Below are 22,013 nucleotides of genomic sequence, written 5' to 3' on the forward strand. Positions count from 1 at the left end.
AACAGATATACAACTTTTCCTTTTAAGAGTCAGTTGTTTGAGGGCTGGAGAGATGGCTTACTGGTTAAGAGCACTGACTGCTCTTCCAGAGGTCCTGAGTTCAAATTCAGCAACCACATGGTGGCTCACAACCTTCTGTAATGGGATCTGATGCTCTCTTCTGGTGTGCATGAAGACAGTGACAGTGTCCTTATATATAATAAATAAAACAAATCTTTAAAATAAAAGACTTAGTTGTTTTTACTTAATGTGTGTGTCTGTGTCTCTGTGTGTGTCTCTGTGTGTGTATGTGAGTGTATGTGTGTGAATGTGTGTGTATATATGTATGTGCGTGTGTGTGTGTGTGTGTGTGTGTGTGTGTGTGTGTGTTTGGCCTGCATGTGTGCATGTGAACCACATGCATGCTGAATGCCTTCAGAGGTCAGAGAGGTCATCAAATGCTGGTTTATGAGCCATCATTCCAATGGTGCTTGGAACTGAACCAAGGTCCTTTCGGAAAGAGACAAATGCTCTTACCTAGGGAGCCATCTCTCCAGCCCCCTAGGCATACAACTTTACAGCTTCCCATTCTATTCCAGGAACACAGCCTTCACAAATATTCTCAAAGATCCAGGTGCCGTGGTGCAAACATTTATCCCAGCAATCGGGAGGCAAAGGCAAGCAGATGTCTATGAGGTTAATGGGTCAGCCTGGTGTACAGTAAGTTTCAGGGCAATATAGTGAAACCCCATCTCAATAAAAGGAGAGTAAATGTGAATGATATCTACTCACAGATGTACAACACAGTAATGTCGAAATGGCCAAAAAGGAAAAAAAAAACAAAAAAACAAAAAAAATCCCAAGAGCTAGGGTAGGTCAAGGTGCCATCCAGGAGGGAATATACACATTGTAATATATCCAGACTAGAAAAAGGCCGACAACCTTTAAAAATGGATATCCGAGTTGTAGAAATACATGGAAACAATCTTAAACATAATGACTAATGAAAGGCAGTCATTGTGGAGCAACGTGAACTACATTTTGTTTATTAGAAAAACTAGTGTGGGGGAAAAAGTGTAAATTCACAAGGCTAGGTTTAGATCCCTAGTGTTGTGGAAAGAGAAGAAAGGAAGGAAAGAAGGAAGAAGGAAGGACTGGAAAGTGGTGGGGTGGGCATCGCACTGTGTTAAAGAAGAAAGGAAGAAAGAACAGAACAGGATAGGGTGATCAGATCACTGTATCTACAACAGGGGGATTCCCTTCTCCTCCTCCTTCTACAAAAGAACACACAGCTGGAAAGAAGTTGTTTAAAAAAAAAAAGGTCAAGGGTTATACATTATTTAGAAAGCCTTCGTACAAGGTAATTTCTCAAGCCGCAGATCCAGGCGGTATATAAAGTAAGTCTGGAACCACGTACCCCTGCAATGGCCGTAGCCTCTTGTTCCTGCTCTTGCCCAAACAGACGAGAAGACGTTCATTCAATGGACGGTAAAAGGTGAACAAAACTGATAATAAATATTTCAACGACGGTTTTTATAAAATACTAAATGGTACATGAAGGCACACTGGCTATCTGGGGGGAGGGGGAAGGCAAGGGGGGAAGGAGAGGAGGGGAAGGGCCAGCATCCCGGGAAGGCATATGACTGAGGGAGAAGGGAACTGACACTGTAATAGTGCTTTATCATGAAAATGTCTTAAGTTTGCATGATGTATTTAAAAATTAACTTAGAAAAAAACTAAGCAGTATTTGCAGTCGGCCTAATACTCTATTACCCACACTGACTTATGTAAAATTAAAAAAAATAAACAAAATTTTTATTTACATGTTTAGGAGCCTCATTTTGTTGACTTACAGACATATAAAACTACAAAGGGGTAATAAAGGAACCAGAAATCCCAGTTAACCCATAGGGAAATTCATCATAAACTGACCAAAAGGAGGCTCAAACACTGCTGTTGGTTTTTCTTTGCCAACGTCACTACGGTGCCCTGGCAAGCGGAACGGGGCTCGCCTCTGCGGTTCTGTGTATGCAGACATCACTGAAGTTTGTAGAGCGGCCCCCTCGTATCCGAGCTCCCTGGGCACTGAGGCTGAGGGACCTGCACATTGAACAAGATCCCCAGTAGTTCTGATGAAACCATGCGAGAACGGAACCACTGTGGCCATTTGAATCCTGTCGTCCAGCAAGCTCAGTGTTAACCAGTTGGAATGCCGGCCAGGAGCCTCATTCGCAGACACATCTTCCAAGTCTATAGAGTCATTATCAGCTGGACTGAAGCTCTACAAGGATCTCAGATCCTGACAAAGCCATGACGGACTCCAGATGAACAAGAAAGCATTTCGGGGGGGTCTTAACTTTCTTGCCAGGTGTAGTTCTCTGCAGGTCAACGAATTTCCTTCCTCACTTCTGCAAAGCATGTTCCTCTCGGTTCCTTCAGTTTCGGACGCTGACGTCCATCATTCTTGTGACTGGTACAGAGACTAGCAACTTGGATAGGAAATGACAGCCCCGTGCGTTGTGGTGCATCCCTAACACACACACACACACACACACACACACACACACACGCATGCACGCACATATACACACACATACATCATCATCATCAGCATCATCAGCATCATCAGCATCATCATCATCATCACCATCATCATCATCATCATCATCATCACCAGCATCATCATCAAGCTGGCTCCATATCCTCAGGCCCAGCTCAGTAGGAGGTTTTAACACTGGTTGAGCTGGAGGAGTAAGAGCTGGATTTCCTGGAGAACTTGTTGGAGGTGAGCGATATCTGCATGCGTTTCACGGTGCGGACGCTTCGGCAGAGGAGCGCGTTTCTGGCCTGGTCCCTGAAATCTTTCGAAACAAAGTAGTAGACAAAGGGGTCTATGCAGCTGTTGAGGGTGGACAGGCAGAGGGCGACGAGGTAGAGGGCGTAGACGTGGCTCTGCCTCTGGCTTTTGATGAGGAAATAATGCACGACGAGCAGCACGTTGCTGGGAGCGAAGCAGATGAAGTACATGGACAGCACCGTGATGATGAGGCGGATAGCCCTCCGCCTTTTCTTCTCCGAGTGCTCGTCCATGGCGGAGGAACGGAGCGTTTTGATCATGAGCACGTAGGCAGACGCAGTAAGGAGGGCTGGGAACAGAAAGACTCCAATGGCCAGGGAGAGGAAGTAACTGAACATGTCCCCCACCAGGACCTCCTCGGGCAGCACGTCGTGACAGGTGGTGATGTTCAAGGCTGGAATGTAGATGGTCTGCCTCATGACGTACAGAGGGATGGTGACCAGAAAAATCAGGAGCCAGATGGCCAGGGAGACGCCAACAGCGATGTTGGCCCTCTTCCTGGAGTGTCCCATGGGGTTCACGATCACCCAGTACCTCTGCACGCTGAGGCAGGTCATGAAAAGGATGGAGCAGTACATATTGCCGTAGAAAAAGCCAATGAGCACCTTGCAGAGCGCATCCCCATAGGTCCAGTCGTTGCCATGGAGGTGGTAGGAGATCTTCAGGGGGAACCAGATGACAGAGAGGAGGTCTGCCAAGGCCAGGTTGGCCATGTAAATCACAGCAGGGTGCTTCTTCTTCGTTCGGAAGAAGAAGACCCAGAGGGCCATACCATTACTGGGCAAACCAATTACAAAGACAATGATGTAGATGACCGGGAGAAAGACGGTGGTCAGCTTCCCGGTGAGGACGGATGCAGAGAATTCATCAACGGAAAAGCCTGGTTCAACTGGAGCCCCTTTCCCAGTGATGGGAGGCGGCGTGTCCAATCTGCCAATCAGACTTCTCCCTTTACTGTTGGGTCCTGCACGAAGAAGGCAGAACAGAGTGGTTACTGAGATAAATGGTCCAACACAGGGAGCTGCACTGAAATGAAAAAGTTCAGATGAACACTGACAGATGATATTGGAGTACTATGGGGAATATTCTCTCTGAGCAACCGTACTGGGCAGGGGCGGTTGGCGGCAGTCGGAGTCTAATTCTTGTGTGTGCTGGGCAAGTATTTTACCACTGAGCTACATCTTCAGCCCCAGGAATGGTACTTTGTCAACAGTGAGAGTTTTGGATTCTGTATAGGACAGTGACTTCTAGGAATCCTAAGACTGACAGGATTTCATTTTTAAAAAAAATTAGCTACACTCATCAGTCCTATTATTTAACCACACAACCATCAGCAGTTTTTGATAGATCAAAAATGGGTAGGCATTTCCCAGCTCTCTGCTGGCTTCATAAACATCGTCCCACAGAGCTGTTGGCAGGCAGGTACTGGCGACACCAAATGTTCTCTGAGTTTCGAGCATGTAGCAGCAAGTTTTAACTTAGGGTGCTTCCTTCATGCTATGAATGGAGCATTCAAAACCACAAGTAGACCTGGGTGAGGTAGGACATGCCTATAGTCTCAGCTATTTGGAAAGCTGAGGCGAATGGATTGTTTTAGCTTAAGGAATCCGAGACCAGCCTGGGTGACATAGTGAGTCCATCAAAAGCAAAACGAAACAGAACCAACCTACCAACCAATGAATGGCAAGCCTATCCTTCACCCTGCCTCATCCTGTATTCACTCACAGACCTGACGGAGGAAAGGAGGACACGAAAGAGTTTTTACTTTAAGGATGAGCCTGAGGCCTCCACCATCTTACACATTGTTCATGGACCGAGGAAGACAGCATACCTCTCCTGACTTTCTGGAATTTATTGATCTGATCTGCTTCTGGCTCCAGACTCAGGTTCTACAGGACCGTTCACTTCGGGAAGTTTCACCACGTAGGGCTGTCGGTCGGTGTAGGGTGAGTGGGAGGAGCGCTGGCGCTTACAGGGATCAGTAGCTCACTTTCCACCCACTGCAGAAAATGGAAGGTGCCCTCTATGTTCCTGTCCTAATCTCCAGTAGACAAGGATCTTGGCAACCCTAACCCACAACCACAAGAACGCTATCCTGGATTTCCACTTAGGCACTCGGTCCCAATGACAACGGTCTTTTAAGACCGAGGGAAGTTGGGGGCAGAAAAAGAGAAAACAGCAGAGAAAGCAACGTGGTAGACAATGGGAGCAAAGGCTGGCTCACTGTGCCGAGAGACACCAAAGATGGCAGCACCCACCCGGATTCTGGGGATGGACAGTCTCCCCGCCCCCTTTCATTCCAGACCCCTCACTTCAGAACCGAGAGAGCAAATATCTGTTGGTTTATAGCACCGCACATCACGGGGGCCTTAGGAAAATAAATGCACTTAGCGGAAGCATGTGTCCAGTGTTTCCATTTCTTCTATAACTGTCCAAAAGGAGCAGCCTTTAAAAATTAAACCAAGGGGAACTGGAGGGATGGCTCGGCGGTTAGCGCACTGACTGCTCTTCCAGAGATCCCGAGTTCAATTCCTAGCAACCACATGGTGGCTCACAACCAATCTATAAGGGGATCTGATGCTCTCTCTGGCCTGTGGATGTATATGCAGCAGAGCCCTCATACATTATTAAATAAATAAAATTTAAAAAAATAATTAGAACCAGGACTGTAGAGACGGCTTGGTGGTTAAGAGCACTGACTGCTCTTCCAGAGGTCCTGAGTTCAGTTCTCAGCAACCACATGGTGGCTCACAACCATCTGTAATGAGATCTGATATCCTCTTCTGGCCTGCAGGTATCTATTTATAGAATAGATAAATCATTAAAAAAAATTAAAACAAAGCCAGGTGCAGCGGCATATGCCTTTAATATGGGACTTGGGAGGCAGAGGCAGATAGACCTCTATGATTTTGAGGCCAGCCTGGGATGCATGTCTCAAGGGACATTATTCCTGAACGGCACAATGTTCCTCAGACACTGAACTAGATAACTCCATGAAGAATGTGTTCTGCACGGCAACCGGGTACTTAGCACATAGATCCACAATGGAATACCGTTTCGCAAAACAGCGAGTGTTTCAGAAGATACCCTTCTACACAGAAGGCATGCTGGTTCCCTGGGGTGTTTTTCAAGCCACAAACAGGAGCGACTAATTCTTAAGCATCTCAAGGAAACAGTAATGATGTGTTTACAGACTCAACAATTACAAGGGAACCTATATAGGATTAAAGGTGTCTTTAATTCTAGCAAGGTGCCACAATTCCTTCAGTCTCTTAGCCCCTGGCCCAGCCCTGACATCCCTCTGGGTGACTATGCTCACCTCCCCACATCCATGGAAGAAGTGAGCGGGATCGAAAGCCACGGATCCTCTACTCGTTTCTACAGGACACTGGACTGAGCACTGGGTGCCAAAGGTCTCACAGGGAACCACAGCAAATTACAGGATCGTGGCTGCCATCTCAGAGATCAGCACTGACTCACTGTGGGTCTGGTACTACTGTCCACACTGTACGCAGGGCACCTGCTGTGGTGCCTCATTTTACAGATGAAGAAACTGAGGCACAAATCAGTAACTGAGTACCCGTCCCGAAGTTAAACAGTTGTGATGTGGGAAGATTTGGCCTTCGTTCATTACCAGAAACCATGGTTTCACTCCCCCTCCCCCTCCACGCCTAGTTGATACTACACAGAACCCATAGAGATCAGTCCAACCTGTCTAGACTCTACAAACACTAACATACCAAAAGTCACTTTCTTTAATTTGCTCCTCCTTCAGTAATTCACATAGTCACCCATATTAATGTCAACATGTTCTGCCAGCCCTTTAGAGGAATTTAAAAAAAAAAAACCCTTGCAAATCCCCCACAGCTGCCCAGAGGGTGGTGTATAACACAGCTGGACCCTGCGAGCAGTGGACCAGTGCTCTGTGGATACCACTTATCCACAAAGGCCTGAAACAGCCCACTAGGTGTATTGGTGGTTACTTTTCTATTGCTATGACAAAACACTATGAACAGGGCAATTTACAGAAGGAGAAATGTCATTTGGGCCTACAGATCCCGAGCGCTAAGAGAGTGTCGTGGTGGGGAGACGCAGCTGCAAGCTGTGGGCACGGCAGCCGGAACTGGAAGATCAGAACTCACACCTTCAAACACAAGCAAGAAGCAGAGGGAAAAATCAAAAGTGGGGAGACTTGCTTCCCCGAGCAACACCACACCTCCCAGACAGGTCCACTAACTGGAAACCAGTATTCAAATATCCAACCTTATGGGGGATGTTCTCATTTCAAGCACCACAGCCAGGAACCCTGAACTTCCATGGGCAGTGGCTGAGATTTTAGAGTTCTCACCAGGAAAATCAACTTCCTACTGTTCCCAAAGTTACGTAATGCTCTCTAAAAAAGGAGGAGCTCTAAGCTCATATATTGCCTTTTTATAGCTACTAAGGTCACAGTACAAGGTGATTAGTCAGCCTGAAGAAATCTTGCTGGAATGGACTCTGACCTGGTGATCAGAGTACATCTGCGAAGAGGTAACAAAGAGATAAAAAGTGAGCAGCTAGGGGCGGCAAGATGGCTCAGTGGGTAAAGGTGCTTGGTGCCAAGCTGAACCCCAGAACGCACATGGTTAAGAGAAACAAGACCCAAAAGTTGTCTGCTTATCTCCCCATGTACTCAATGGCAAGCTCTCTCTCTCTCTCTCTCTCTCTCTCTCACACACACACACACACACACACACACACACAGGCGCACACACAAATGCACACATATCCACCTGGAGGCGGGGGTGGGAGGGGGTGGGAGGGGATGTAATTTAAAAAGTGGTTTATGGGCTGGAGAGATGGCTCAGTGGTTAAGAGCACCCGACTGCTCTTCCAGAGGTCATGAGTTCAATTCCCAGCAACCACATGGTGGCTCACAACCATCTGTAAAGATATCCGATGCCCTCTTCTGGTGTGTCTGAAGACAGCTACAGTGTACTTATATATAATAAATAAATAAATCTTTTAAAAAAAAGTGGTTTATACACAGCATGCATATTCCTCACAGCTGTGGTGGACAGAAACCAGTGGGGGACGTCTCAGCATGGTTAGGATCTGGTGAGGACCCTCTCCCAGGCTGCAAATTGCCAGCTCCAGATGCATCCTCACAAGCCTTAGGTTTCGTGTTGCTAGGATTCAGCACATGACTAGGGGAGGAAGTGTTTCCTTTGGCACACAGGCAGTCACACTTTAGGAGAGGGGTGGTAGACAGAGATGCTGGTGCTCTCAGCTTGGGGTCTTCTCTTATGGAGGCTGGGACTCCAGCCTATGAACCGGGTGTCCCGCCCAAATTCAGAATAGGTCCTCCCTCCTCAATTAAAACTGTTCTGGCAGGGCAGCGGTGGTGGCCAGCATACGCCTTTAATCCTGGCATGTGGGAAGCAGAGGGAGGCGAATCTCTGAGATCGAGGTCAGCCTGGTCTACAGAGTGCGGTTCTAGGACAGCTAGAACTGTACGGAGAAACCCTGGAAAAACAAACAACGAAACATAACATAAACAAAACTGTTCTGAAAGTGCTTCTCGGATACACCCACAGGTATGTTTTGGTGATGATTCCCAGCCAGTCGAAATCGAAGATCAACCACAATACCCAGGAAAAAGGAAACCTCGTCCATAAAACAACTCGTACATTAACACTCAAAGCAGCATTATTCATAACAGCCCTAAATGGAAGCAACCCCAAAATTCATCAACAGAAGAACAAATAAACAAAAGGAGACGTGTCCACACAATGGAATGACACCTAGCAAGGAAAAGAAAGGTCAAGTATTGAGCCGGACATAGTAACTGCATGCTTGTTGTCCCAGACCTTGGCGAGCCAAGGCGTGGGAACCGTTTAAGCCTAGGAATTTGATAGCAGCTGCCTCAGCAGAGTTAGAGCTCATCTCAAAAAACAAACAGGCTGGGTTCAGCTGCTGCAGCCTGGAGGGCTTCTACTAGAAGCCCACAGTCTGATCACTAGCACCCTTTTAAACTGGGTATGGTAAGCCCACACCAATCACAGCACTCCACGAGGATCGGAACTTTAATGTCACCCTTCACTACACGGCTAACTTGAGTATGAGTTTAAGGCCCTCCCGAGTCACATGAGACTCAGAGACTCAAACAAACACACACAAAGAAATGAAACAGGCTGGGCAGGAGAGTGGTAACAAATGTCCAAAAACAAAACCAAAAAAAAAAAAAAAAAAAAAAAAGAAAAGAAAGAAAGAAGGAAAGAAAAAGAAATAAAGCAAGGAACTAGGTTGTTGATGCATGCTGTAACATGGGCAAGCCTTGGGGGGAAAAATAAAAACCATTAATAAGAAGCCAGTCTCAGAGGCCCATACATTATGTGAATCTATACATGTCAACTATTCAGAACAGGCAAGTCCGAGGTAGAAAGGTGACTATTGATGGCCAGGGCTGGCCGGCAACAGCAAAGATGATGCCCGTGGGTATTCAAAGTGTGCTCAAACTGACCACAGGGATGGTCCCAATTCTATAAGTATACCAAAGTTGCTTAAATGGGCTGTGTGTATTGTGAAAATTATTTGGCATAGAGACCCCGATAAAGCTATTAAAAGTAGCACAGAGAGATGGGCCGAGGTTAGAGATCAAACACATCTAGCCAAGGAGTAATAACCATTGCCTTCGTGGTGGCGACCAAAACAACATTAAACAAGAACTCCAAAATAAAGAGAAAAGAGGAACGAGGAGCAACATTGTAACAGAAGAAGGATGGCTGGGGATTTTAAGCAAGTATAACTTTAAAAAAGGAAGAGGAAGAAAGAACAGGAGGAGGAGAAAGGCCCAAATCCCACCCAGATTCACCACTCTAAGGGCTGGGGATGCTACCTCAGTGGTAAAGTGGTAAAGCCCAGAACGGACAAGGTTGACTTCCAGGCTGCCTCCCCAACCCCCACCACACAAAATAGAGTTGGGGATCCCAGCTTTAAACACTAAGAGTCTGAGACAAGGGATCATGAGTTTTAGGCAAGTCTGGGCTGCACAGCAAGATCTTGAAATAATAAAAGAAAACAACAAACCAAACAAAACCGAACCAAAACGGTAACAGACATTCACATTAAACCATTCCACGACCCTGTTCAAAGGTCCTTGAGGCATGGGCTCTGTCCTTTCTGTATTGCATAAAAAACCCGCTGGTATCCCTGATTCTAGTTGTCAAACAGGCACAGTGTTTCAAAACTAAGCAGAGACTACGGGTGACTACAAAGTAGGGACACACGCAGAGTACCTGGCTCTGAGGTCACCTTATTTCTAGGGCTACAAAAACATACACCCACTGGTGCTCAAGTAAACACCCGCCCCAAGGACTGCCAAACAGGAAACAGGCTTGTGCATCCTAAGTTACTATACCCCTAGTCCTAAGACTAGACCTCACCTCCCTACAGGAAATATACAGTCAACTGTTAACAAGAAACCAATAAAATAATCCGCTCTCCTCTGCCTAATAAGACTCTAATGTACATAATTCGAAAAACCTTAAATTTAGGATCCTCCCACCAAGCTATGTAAAGCGTCTGTTTCCTTAGAGCAGAACAAGGGGAGAAGAGCAAACGTTACTCTTTCTTCCTGTCGTAGGTTTCAGCCACCCAGAGTGCACGCTGATAGGATCTTTTTAAAAGTCATTTGGCGAATATATCAAAAGTTAAAATGTGCTAGTTCGTGACCTGCGATTTACTTGCAGGAATCTGTCTCACGCTGACCCCTTCGTGGAGAACTTTCGTTGAACCATTGTTTAACCATGGTACAACAAAAGGAACCATCTCCATATCAGAAAGGGGCTATTTCAGTAGTTTATGAGAGCTATAACATCCCTACCAAACATGGACAGAAGGCTGTCTTCTGGCTGTACGTAGATTTATTATTGGAATGGAAATAAATAGTAGGACAGCAGTTTCAGGATGGTCCTTCTGTGGTTTAAAGGACGTCATTGGGGAGTGGACTTGGTCTCAGTATTTTCGTCCTTTCCCAGAGTTCTTTTGCTATCAACTCTTAGGAGCACAGGCTGAAAAAAAAAAAAGTTTTCAGACGCTATTCATCCCTCCCTAGGTACGCTTTCAGCAAACTTTGTAAGCTCTTTTTCCCCCCAAGAGGAACTGTTTTCCCCAACATTTGTCCAGATAATAAAACCATAAGAAAGTCAAATACAGACTTCATGAGGCCTGAGCGGTCAAGGTTAATTAGTAACAGGAAGAAAGCAAAGGGGACCAAGCACCCACCTCCTGTCTCCACGCTCATTAGGGTTTTTATACCACAAGACTTTGGAAACATCCTGTGTGCCTGTTCACGAGACACTAATTTAAAAAGGATGAAGCCAGGCTTGCCGGTGCTGGTCTATAATCATAGCTATTCAGGATGAGGAAATGGAACCCAAGGTTCAAGGCCTGCCTGGGTTACCTAGTGGATCCAAGGAGTTTGGGCAGTTTAAGGAGACTTTGCCTCAAAATAAAATGTAAAATCAGTGACAAGGTGGTTGATTAATACACAGGAGGCCCTAAGGTTTAGTACTTAATACATGGGACGCTGGTGTGTGTGTGTGTGTGTGTGTGTGTGTGTGTGTGTGTGTCCATATTTGAAAGCTGTTAAAACTGTTATTGACCTTTACATGTTAAAAACCCATACTTGTACAAGGCTTTCTAATCTGGGAATGTTATGTATTTTTATGCACTTCACAGGTACAAAAGCATGGGAAAGATATAAATCAAAATGTTAGTAGTGGTTATTTTAAGTACCGGTGTTTAGGATGATTTCGTTAAATTTCTCCTCTTTCTTTTTCTTTTTCAGTGATCACATATTACTGTTATGATTTTAAAAAAGAAAATGTTATGGGGAGCTGGAGAGATGGGCTCAGCATTGGTTGTTCTCCCAGGATCTGGGTTCAGTTCCCAGTACCCAAGTAGGAGCTGACAACTGTCTCTAACTCCGGTTCCGGGGGATCCGACACTCTCACACAGACATGAATGCAGGCAAAAACACCAGTGCCCATAATGTTTTTAAATTAACTTTAAAAATGTTGTCTAAGCATGGTGGTGCATTCATTCCTGTAATCCCATCATTCAGAAGAGAAGAATTGTTGCAAGTTCAAGGCCAGCGTGGTTATACATAGAGAATTCCAGGCCAACCATGGATACACAGCAATACTGTTTCAAAGGAAGAAAAAGAAGAAAAGAGTACAACGAACACCAAAAAAGAACCAGTCTTAAAACGGAAATGGACTGACTGTGTCACTAGAGAAACAGCAACAGTCCAGCACTTACCCAGCCTGTGCAAATCCCTGGGTTAGATGACCAGCAAGACAAGAAAGGGGAGAGGGAGCAGGAGAGGGGGAGACTGCAGTAGTGATTGTGTTGGAGAAAAGCTGATTTAAATGTCACATTCGCAATTCAGTGCCCCAACCCCACCCCCTCCTGCAAAAATATGAGGTTTATCTTTGGTTGGGACCCTTTCCGAGAAGCAATCTTTTGGGGGCTGGAGAAAACCAAGCCCAATCTGCTGCTTAAGAAGTCAAGGCGCAGACAGAAAGACCAGACTTGAGGGGCGTGAGCAAAGATGTCAAGGTGCCCTGTGTCCTAACCAAAATGATTTAATTTCAATTGAGAAAAAACCTCCCTGCCTCTAAAGTCTGTGTTACTAGACTAACTGTTTAGGAAAGTCACCGGCAATGGAGTATAATTATACAGAGAGAAAAACCAAGGTGGGATATTAAGTAACTCGGGTTAACAAGTAACCTGATTTTTTTTTTTTATTGTTAAAATCAAGTTCACCTCGTACGCTAGGAACCTTTCCCTCCCAATCTCCTCATTCTGTAAACGGAAGGAGCCAAATAATCATGATATGTTTCCTATACTTGGTGAATCATCAAAGTAATCACTTCCAATCACTTTTTTATTTAAAGTTTGCACACACTAACTTTTGCTTCTGAATTTTAAAGTTCTAACTTTAAATGACAGGCAAACCGAGAGGGGTTAGACGTTCTTCTACAACTTATCGACAAAGTAAAGGCTAGAAATGACCTTTATGACTCTAGCAAGTGTAGCTGGCTATCTCTTGCAGTAAACACCTCCCACCCCACCCTACAGCCTGCAGAGGTCTCCCTGGCTTCTAGAAGCGCCAGTTCGAGCTCACCGGGAGAAGCACCACCCGCCCAAAACGGCGGCGGGCCACTGAAGCACCGCCCCGAACCGCTTTCTTGCAGTTCTGTTTCTTGGGCTAGGCAGCCTCAGAACTAGAACTGGGTGGCTACCAGGGTGAGCTCCGAGGCCCCGGAAGGTCTCGAAATCTCTAGGCTAGAAAGTCTAAAAAAGTCTAGAAAAAATATAATAAGGGTCGGAAAGGTCCCCTTCTACCACCACGTGACATCCAACCCCACTGAGTTCCATGTCCAGCGCATCCACTGCGATGCCAGGCACCGTAGCCCCGAGTGGGTCTCGAACACTGTGGTTCAACCCCCAACGAAGGGGTTCAGTGGATGGGTGCGAGTGCAAAACGCGAGGTGGGAACTTCCCAGGGCTCGGGTTCCCACTCACTCCGCCCAACCGTGAGCCATCAAATTGCTGTAATCCAGGGGTCTGGTAGCACCCAGCCGAACGGAGTTCACAGGGTCCGCGAAAAGCTCTCAATGACTCAGTGTTTGCAAAGGAACCACCGGAGGGAGGGGAGGCTGAGTCCTGCCTGCGCTCCTTCCTTATCTCCCGAACCACGTCGACCAATAGAGATTTCAAGTGCCCAGACCAGGACTGTTTCTAGCATGTCTTTGGGGGCACTTCTCGGGTGTCCCGGCTGATTGGCCCTGGTTAGGGACCCCCATCAAAGCTACTGAGAGAGCGGGGATGTGCGCTCCTACCCCATTCCCCCCACCAGCCCAGCGCGTTCCTCCGCCGCTCCAACTCACCCGGTGCATTCACGGTCCGGTTGCAGGAGGCCGAGGCCGCCAGAAGGGTGATACCTCCCAGCAGCCACGCCAGGCTGAGACTTCGCATCCCCGGACGTGGGACGGGCGGGCAATCCGCCACCAGTGGTTCGAAACTCCGAGCCCCACTCGGAGTACCGGGTCCCCTTCCTTTAACACCAGCCTCACTGAGCCTTCCTGGGGCGGGACCCGTTTCAGTGAAACCGGAGCCTCTGGACGCACCTGCGATAGGCCACGCCTCCCAGGAGACCACGCCCCTTCGACCGTTTTACGCAAGCCCCACCCACCCCGGGCCATCCAGCCCGGCACAGCCTGTCCGTAGCTCCGGTGTGTTGGCCAGCGTCCACTTGGCTGCTGGAGTCGCCTGCGGGTGGGGCTGGACCGGTGAGGTGGCTCCATTGGAATGCAAATGACAGGAAGGTTGGGACCCAGGGTTCTTAGAGCCTGGGCGATGTCCAAAACTATCTTTAACCTTTAATTACTTCAGAGAACCAGTGAGGTCATCCTCTTGTAAATGTTAGAAAGTCTAAGCTGTTGCCTTTGTCTTCAGCAATTGGTGTGGAAGGCTTTGTGGTGTAATAGGCAGTGTGGGAGCTGACGGATATGAAAGGGTTTTTTTGTTGTTGTTTGTTTTGTTGAATGCTGTCTTGTTTTGCCTTTTTGCTAAAACTCTCTGCCTCCCCTACCCTCTTGACTTCAAACTTGTGGCGTTTCTCCAGCCTTCACTTCCTAAGTGCTGGTGCCAGGATGGTGCCACCAGCACATCTGGTGAGGTTTCGCTCAAGTAGAGGCAGAGCAGACTGCTGTGAACTCCGTCAAAAGGGGCAGGAAGGACTCCGCGTTCTGGGATTAGGTTTTAAGCTCATCTGTCGACCAGTGTCATTAAACAAACCCGGATGTGTGAGCTAGAGTGTGGAAAATACTAACCGCCAATGGTTCGGTACTCTTAGCTTGTCTAAAGCCTACAGCAACCATGTATGCTCGCTCCATCTGGAGATGGGACTTAGAATGTTTGCTGCCTCGGGTTAACAGTTCATGGACCCGGTTTGTAAATCTCCTTCGCTTCCAAGCTCAAGTCTGTGACTGAAATGCGTCCACAATGTGTTGCTCTATACCTGATTCCACTCGGGTCTCTTCTGCGTGTGATGCCATATTCCAGAGCAATATAGAGGCGTGGGTTGGGGTTTGTAGCTCAGTGGTAGAGCATGTCCAAGGACCAGGGGTAATCGCCACCACGGAGACAGGCAGGAGCATAGAGTTGGAGGCCAGTTGGGCTATATATCCTTGTTTGTATTGTAAATGATTGAATACATTTTGTCAATATGTTTTTATTCCTATGTTTTGCCATTAAAATTTTTATAACATTCCCAAGACAAAAATTCCAAGTTTCTCCTTTGAAGAATTTGGGTAGTTAAATTACCCTAAGCTGATCTCTTAGTCTAGGAGTTCTTTGGCTTTCGTCACTGGAGTTGTGCCAGGTGACCATCAGAAATGAGATGTTTAAGTCACTACACTACTTATATTGGTTGCAGGATTGGGTTTGGGGTTGTTTGGTCTTAATTTAGTTTTCTTTGTCTTTTTCAAATTCAAAAGCCTTAAATGTACGTACGGTAAGCCCCAGATGGTTGTACAACTGGATTGCTTTGGTTGCCAGTCTGAGTGCTGTTGCCTGGATGCCGCATGGTGGTTGGTAAAGGAATAAAGGGTCCATGGACCAGAAAAAAAGAAATAAATTAAAACTAAGAGAATGAATTAGATTTTGCCACTGTTCAATAAAAGTGTGGTTTAAATTACAGAGAAAATACTGGAAGGATTCATAAACAGAGGAGGCTTGGCTAGAGCACAGAAGCAGGTGTCTCCACAGGGAGGGGGATTTCAATGTGGAATGAGCTGCAGTCCTGAACAGCTCTCTGAGAAGACGACAGAGTTAGCAGAAAGACCGGAGTTAGCTGTTTCTCCAGGGTTTGAGGACAGCCACCTGGCATGTTCACAGGGGGGATTCCACTCCAGAGGCAGGGATCAAGTTGACTCACCCTCTCAGGAGCCTTCGGTGAGGCAGGCACTAATGACAGTCATTAATATCTGTGCAGCCTTGAGCCAAATGGTCACCACCATAGTCCTATAAGTGTGTAGAATAGAGTTTCTATCTGATGAAAGGTCTGGGTCACACCTCAACATACGCGATGGATGGTTAGTCCATCTTCATTCTGCCCCCACAGGGGCTCACACACACACACACACCTAGAAACCAAAAGAAGAGAAGCAAATGACCCGGAATCGGCCACGAAAATAGAATGCTTCCTTTCTGGATGTCAGAAATGGACAAGCAAAACATTCTTTCCAACACAAACACACATACACACACACACACACACACACACACACACACACACACACACACACACACACGAGGAGTGGTCAGAGAAAACAACCCAAGGGTCGAGACCATTCTCTTTAATGGGACATCCCTGAGGGGTCTCTCATGGCTGTGTCTCAAAAAAGTTCTTCTGGGAATATGAATGTAACTCAGCTTCCTTTGTGTAGGCCTTGGGTGGAGTCCGGCTTCTTTTCCCCTTCGCACCTCTGTGACCTTGGATAAACTGTTCACTCTAAGTCTTGATGCCTCACTTACAGGGTTAGCATTTTGTCTGTTTAAAGACACCTAGGAATAAAATCGTGGTTCTGGTATGAGGTAGAACAAAAATGTCTCTTTCCTTTCTCTGAGGAGCATCTGCCCCACCCCCCAACCCCAGAACCACAGCTTTCAGGGTGTGGCTCCAGGGCTCGCCCTTCAGAAAATTGATTTCTAAAAGCAGCAAAGTGAAATCTAACCTAAACATTCCCCATGTCAGTCAATAGGTGAAAGCAGTCAGGCAGCGGCGGCCTACACCTTAACTTGAGCAGCACAGGCTGTTTGTTAAAGCTCTGAATTTGAGACCAGCCTGGTCTACAGAGGGAGTTCCAGGACAGCCAGAGCTACACAGAGAAATGCTGCTCGGGGAAGGGGAGGACAGGGGGTGGGAGTGGGAAGTGAAGCCATGAGTCACTATTTTAATGTGTTCTTTTTATATGTGGGTATGTATTTATGTAGAGTGTGTATGTACATACATACGTGCATACATACATACATGCATACATACATACGTACATACACACATACATACTTATATACATATATGACTCTGCACAATTCTAGAGTAGCCAACTATGACTCTGGGGGCCACTGTGCAGCAATAAGTCCCTCTGGGGTGCTTTTTCTAAGAATAGGGTCTAAGTCCCTTCTCTGGAGGGTTGATTCACTGATCCTGGGATGGAACACGGACACTAACCTCTTTGCTCAAGAAAGCCCATTCGTGGGGTTGTCTGTTAACTGTCGTGATGTATGCTGTTGTCTCTGAACATTTACAGCACCCCTCCCCTGTCCTATACTACCCCAGTCTGGAAAGTGCTGAGCATACTTAACAGAGCCCGCTTCTGAAAGGGGCCAGGCCACTCACTCCCTAAGAGAGACACCAATTCATCTTTGATGTCCCTCCAGTCTTCCCCACCTTGTGTAATTGTCACCATCACATCTGCTATCTGGTTCCTGTCCTGTAGAGTGCTTCCAAGGGTTTGGTTGGAGTGTTTTGAGTAACCTTGCCTGGCACAGAAGGGAGAGCCGTTGTTTGGTGACTGCCTTCGGTGAGAAATCCCTCTCTTCAGAGAACCACGAGTAGGCCTCCAGACACTTCCAAGTCTACTGACGCAGTTAGGAAATGAGTTTGGATCAGCAAGCTTTCCAAGAAACACTTTTAGTGAACAATGCTATTAGTTAATAATGTGAAGAATGGGATTTATTGGGGTTGGGGATTTGGCTCAGTGGTAGAGCGCTTGCCTAGCAAGCATAAGGCCCTGGGTTCAGTCCCCAGCTCCGAAAAAAAGAAAAGAAAAAAAAAAAGAATGGGATTTATTGGTTTGGGGATGTAGGTCAGGGATAAAGTGCTTGCCTACCATACTTGGGACCCTGGATTTCATTCCAGCACCACCATGATAATTATTAATTAATTAATTAATTAATTAATTAATTAATGTGGTTGGAGAGGGAGGAGGGTTTTGAGACAGGGTTTCTTTGTGTAATGCTAGCCATACTGGAAACTTGCTCTCTAGACCAGGCTGGCCTCGAACTCACAGAGATCTGCCTGTTACTGTCTCCGGAGCAGTCAAAATGAACAAATGAAGTATGCTCATAGAAGTCAGTTCACAGGGGTTTTTCTCAAGTCTTGCAGGTTTTGTTGTTGTTGTTGTTGTTGTTGTTGTTTTTGTTTTGTTTTGTTTTGGGGTTTTTTTTTTTTTTTTTGGATCTGATGATTCAATTGCCTGAACGGCCTTGAGGTATTTATTGTATGAATCTGTGAAACACTCAGGAATAACCAACTCCTGACTGCCTAGGTGCCAGAGACAGGGGACTTCCTGTGTTTTTCCCACACACTCTAATTTGAAGAGGACATTTAGACTGTGAGAGAAAAGGCAGGAAAGCAAACAGAATTCTGCACTCGTTGTTTATGTTTTATTTGTTTATTTTGTCAAAACCATGTGACTCTTCCCCGGAACGATGAAGTCCCTGAACTTTCAGGACCTGGTCAGCTATGGCTGGAGGAAAAGCTGCTCGATTCATTCACCCGTCCGTTGAGCAGACACTCTAAACAAGGCTAGCAGTGAACTTCTACGTGATAACTCCTACAGTCACTTTCCAGGCTCCCAATACCCATCCTAACTGTAGAAATGATACCATTGACCTCCCCAGGTCCCTCCGCCCAGGAGTCTCCTCACTGGCAGTTGGTCCTCTACTGGTGGGCCCACACTGCTGACCTCTCTACAGTGGAGTAAGCCTGGGCTAATCTTTTGAATTTCTTTCTAAAATGTGTAATTGTTCATTGGTTGATCGTGCGATTTGAAGTACTGTCTAAACAGTAACAACTCCACATCTTTTTCTACCCTAGATTTCTCCACGACAGACATAACGTATTCATCTGGAGGCTGGGGAGATGGCTCTCCAGTTAAGAGCGCTGGCTTGCTCTTCCACAGATCCTGAGTTCAGTTCCTAGCAACCACATGGTGGCTCACGATCACCTATAAAAGGAGCTGATGCCCTCTTCTGGCGTGCAGGTGTACATGCAGACAGAGCACACATACATTAAGAAAATAAAAATAAATAAATATCTATCTAGCATTTTCCTTTGGGTATATCCGCAGGCCTATCGTGTAAGTCTCACACCAGACGACTGATGTATTTACCCAGGTGCTGACCTCACCTTTCTTTGTGCAATCTTCTCATCACTTCAAGTTACACCTCTTTCCCTCCAGTTCTTCAGATTAAAAAAAAAAATCTTGCCTTGCTCCTGACTACTTATGTCCCATATCTGATCTATCAGCAACTCCGCTTGACATCATATCCCAAATCCCACCCTGGCCCAAGTGTTGGCTACCTTCTGCACATGTTATTACAGTAGCCTGTGACTGGACTCCTTCCTCTCATCCATCACCTTCCACACCCCACACTCCGTCTTCCCATGGCATAGCCGTTAGAGTAAATCTGTCAAAATGGCCACCAAAGCATCTCACTTCCTTACAGACAAGTGTCCCATGTCCCTCTTTGTAAAACATGACATTTTCACAGGTATACTCCTGCTATCCCATCCCTGACTTGCACACACACGATGACTGGTCTTGTCTTCTGTTACTTCTTCCCTCACCGTTTCCTCCTGCCATTCTTCTGTACTTGCTACACCCTGCTTGGAGTACCTTTTTGTTTTTCGGATCCTCTCAGGCATTCCCCTGGCCGTTGGCTTTCTTAGACTTACAGATCATCCAAGCTGGAGGAGCACTTAGAAACTGAATGCTCCTTCCTCACTTAACATGTCTCAGCTTGTACACAGTGGGTCTGAGAGGTCTGGTTGACAACTAAAGACCAAACTGATAATGACATCGAGACCCAAAGGAATACGCTCCCTAATTGGCCACCAATACCTAAAACCTACTCCTATGAGAATTTGAGATAGGGGCTAACCAGGAACCATTAGCTGTAAATCTCCTAAGGTAGATTTTGGGCATCAGTGGCCAAGTATTATCTAGATTATGATCTGTGGAGTTTATTTAAAAAAATCATATTTATTTTATTTAAGCTGTACACGTTTTTCCTGCCTGTATGTGTATGGACCACATGCTTGCTAGGTACCCACGGAGGTCAGAAGAGGACATGGAATCCCCTGGAACTGGAGTTAAAGACATTGCGAACCACTGTGTGGGTGCTGGGAACCAATCCCAGGTCTTCTGCAAGAGCAACAAGTGTACTTAACTGCTTCTCTCAGTTCCAACTTTCTTGGTTTTTAGTTAGGTTTTTTTTTTCCTGCCACGGAAACCAAGTGAAATGCATATTTTAATTGTTCTTATACTTATTGACTATGCAACACACACACACACACACACACACACACACATATATTTGTGCATGCATGTGTAGTGCTGAATGTGCCATTGCAGGCATTTTGAAGTAAAAGTAAAACTTTGGGAGTTGGTTCTTTCCTTCTACTAGGCGGGTTCTAGAGATAGAACTCAGGTGGTCGGGCTTGGAAGCAAGCGCCTTTACCTACCGAGCCATCTCACCCACCCTCGTAGAAATAGTTTTAAAGAAAACAGTTTGAGGAGACTTTCGAGCCTGGGCGGGGACTTTTGACAGGAGACGTGTGGTAACAGAGTCAGGCATAGCATCATGGGAGATACATCTGCAAGGGAAATCTCACCCTCGTGGAAAATGAGCGCGCTGCGCAGAACTGCTGGCTCTGACCTCATGGAGCCAGCTGGCAACCTCTGGACCAATGACTATTTATTGAAATAAGTACATGGCGTGTTGACCAAAGAGCAGTCATTATACCACCTGATGCGGACCGGAAAGTCGGCAGTGCAGGATCTGCTGGGCTCAGCAGTCCATTTAGGCCGTTCTTGCGGGGGCGGGGGATAGCTGGTCTCCGTTACTAACGTGACCATATTAAGAGGTGTCTAGGACTGGCGATGCGCTCCAATGTGTTGCGGGGTGGTTCGTTTCCAGAGTCCAGTGACTGGGAGAGATGAAGGCAGAAACGTCCATGCAGCTGCCCAGATAAAAGAGCAGGATCAAGAGGAGGAACAGTGTGCAGGCCTGCCTCCTGTGCTTGCTCAGCAAGCGTCTCTTTGCTGTGGCGGCCATCTTTACTGACCTCTGACTCCATCTTCTTCCGGAACTCGGTGGCAGTGACCCTCCAGACCTCCAGTGTCAGATTGGAACTGCCGAGGCCACTGCTGGCTTCTCTGCCTCTGGCTTGCAGATAGACATTGTTGCTGTTCAGCCTCCTATTGTAGCCTGCCCATTTTCTTCACAAACCCTTCTGTGAGCATTCAGCACGCCATGAGGGAAGAGCCTGGCTCACTGTGGAAAGGCAAGGTGAGGCCAAGGATGAATTTTGCTCCCGTACAAGGTTCTAGACGTGCTAAGTCAGGTTCACACGGCATAACTCTCAGGGGAGACACCACCAGATTCATTTCCGAAAAAACTCTACTGCTGTTTCTTGTAAAGTCATTCATAACAGCCTCTTAGGATAAGTCAGGAGGAAAAGGTATTGTTTTAATATCAGGCTATTTACTTAGCATGCAATTTCCATTTACAGCCCTGGCATGTAGGGTTGTGGCTTCCGAGTCCCCTCCACCACAGGGCTCGGCCCCTGGGGGAGGCAGGATACGGGAAGTTGACCGCACTTATCCCAAGTGGTCACCAGGCGGGTGTTGGGCTGTAAGGAAGCCACAGACACGAATCCAGGTGTAGCAAAGCACAGTCTGAGGTGCGGACAGCCACAGCTGGTTCAGGGGTTTCCCAGGCTTGCGACAAGATTGGGGCCATTGGATTCTCAGGCTCTTGGGCATCCAGGCGCCACTGAACGGAGTGGGGGCCCACAAGCTAGACCTAGCCCCAGGGTTGAGGGTCAAAAGTGGGAAGCTCTAGCTGGTCCTGAGGGGAGAGTCCTTGGCTTGACAGTGGTGGACTTGATCTTGGCTTGGTGGTAACCATGGCTGGGAGCACAGAGAGGCCTTCTACAGGAGATTAGACAGCAGCTCTACAGGTGAAGACCTTCTCCATGGCTCATTTGTAGTGAAACTGTTGGGTGGAGTGGAAGTATCAAAAGAAAACATTACACGGGCTGGAGAGATAGCTC

General features: G+C 46.8%; 1 protein-coding gene and 1 long non-coding RNA gene across 2 annotated transcripts; one reads left to right on the top strand and one right to left on the bottom strand.

Moving 5' to 3' along the window:
- Positions 1–996: 996 nt before the first annotated feature.
- Positions 997–13,948, bottom strand: F2rl1 (F2R like trypsin receptor 1). The gene is made up of 2 exons (NM_053897.3): positions 13,774–13,948; positions 997–3,800 (listed from the first exon to the last, which is right to left on the bottom strand). The coding sequence occupies exons 1-2, from the start codon at positions 13,859–13,861 to the stop codon at positions 2,695–2,697; spliced, it is 1,194 nt and encodes a 397-aa protein (NP_446349.1). The 5' UTR covers positions 13,862–13,948; the 3' UTR covers positions 997–2,694.
- Positions 13,949–14,048: 100 nt separating this feature from the next.
- LOC134485819 (uncharacterized) lies at positions 14,049–18,993 on the top strand. Its single transcript, XR_010064040.1, has 2 exons — positions 14,049–14,175; positions 18,771–18,993. It is a non-coding gene; the product is annotated as an uncharacterized LOC134485819 (long non-coding RNA).
- The last annotated feature ends 3,020 nt before the right edge of the window (positions 18,994–22,013 follow it).

This window comes from Rattus norvegicus, chromosome 2, assembly GCF_036323735.1.
Source record: "Rattus norvegicus strain BN/NHsdMcwi chromosome 2, GRCr8, whole genome shotgun sequence".
Classification (NCBI taxonomy): Eukaryota; Metazoa; Chordata; class Mammalia; order Rodentia; family Muridae; genus Rattus; species Rattus norvegicus.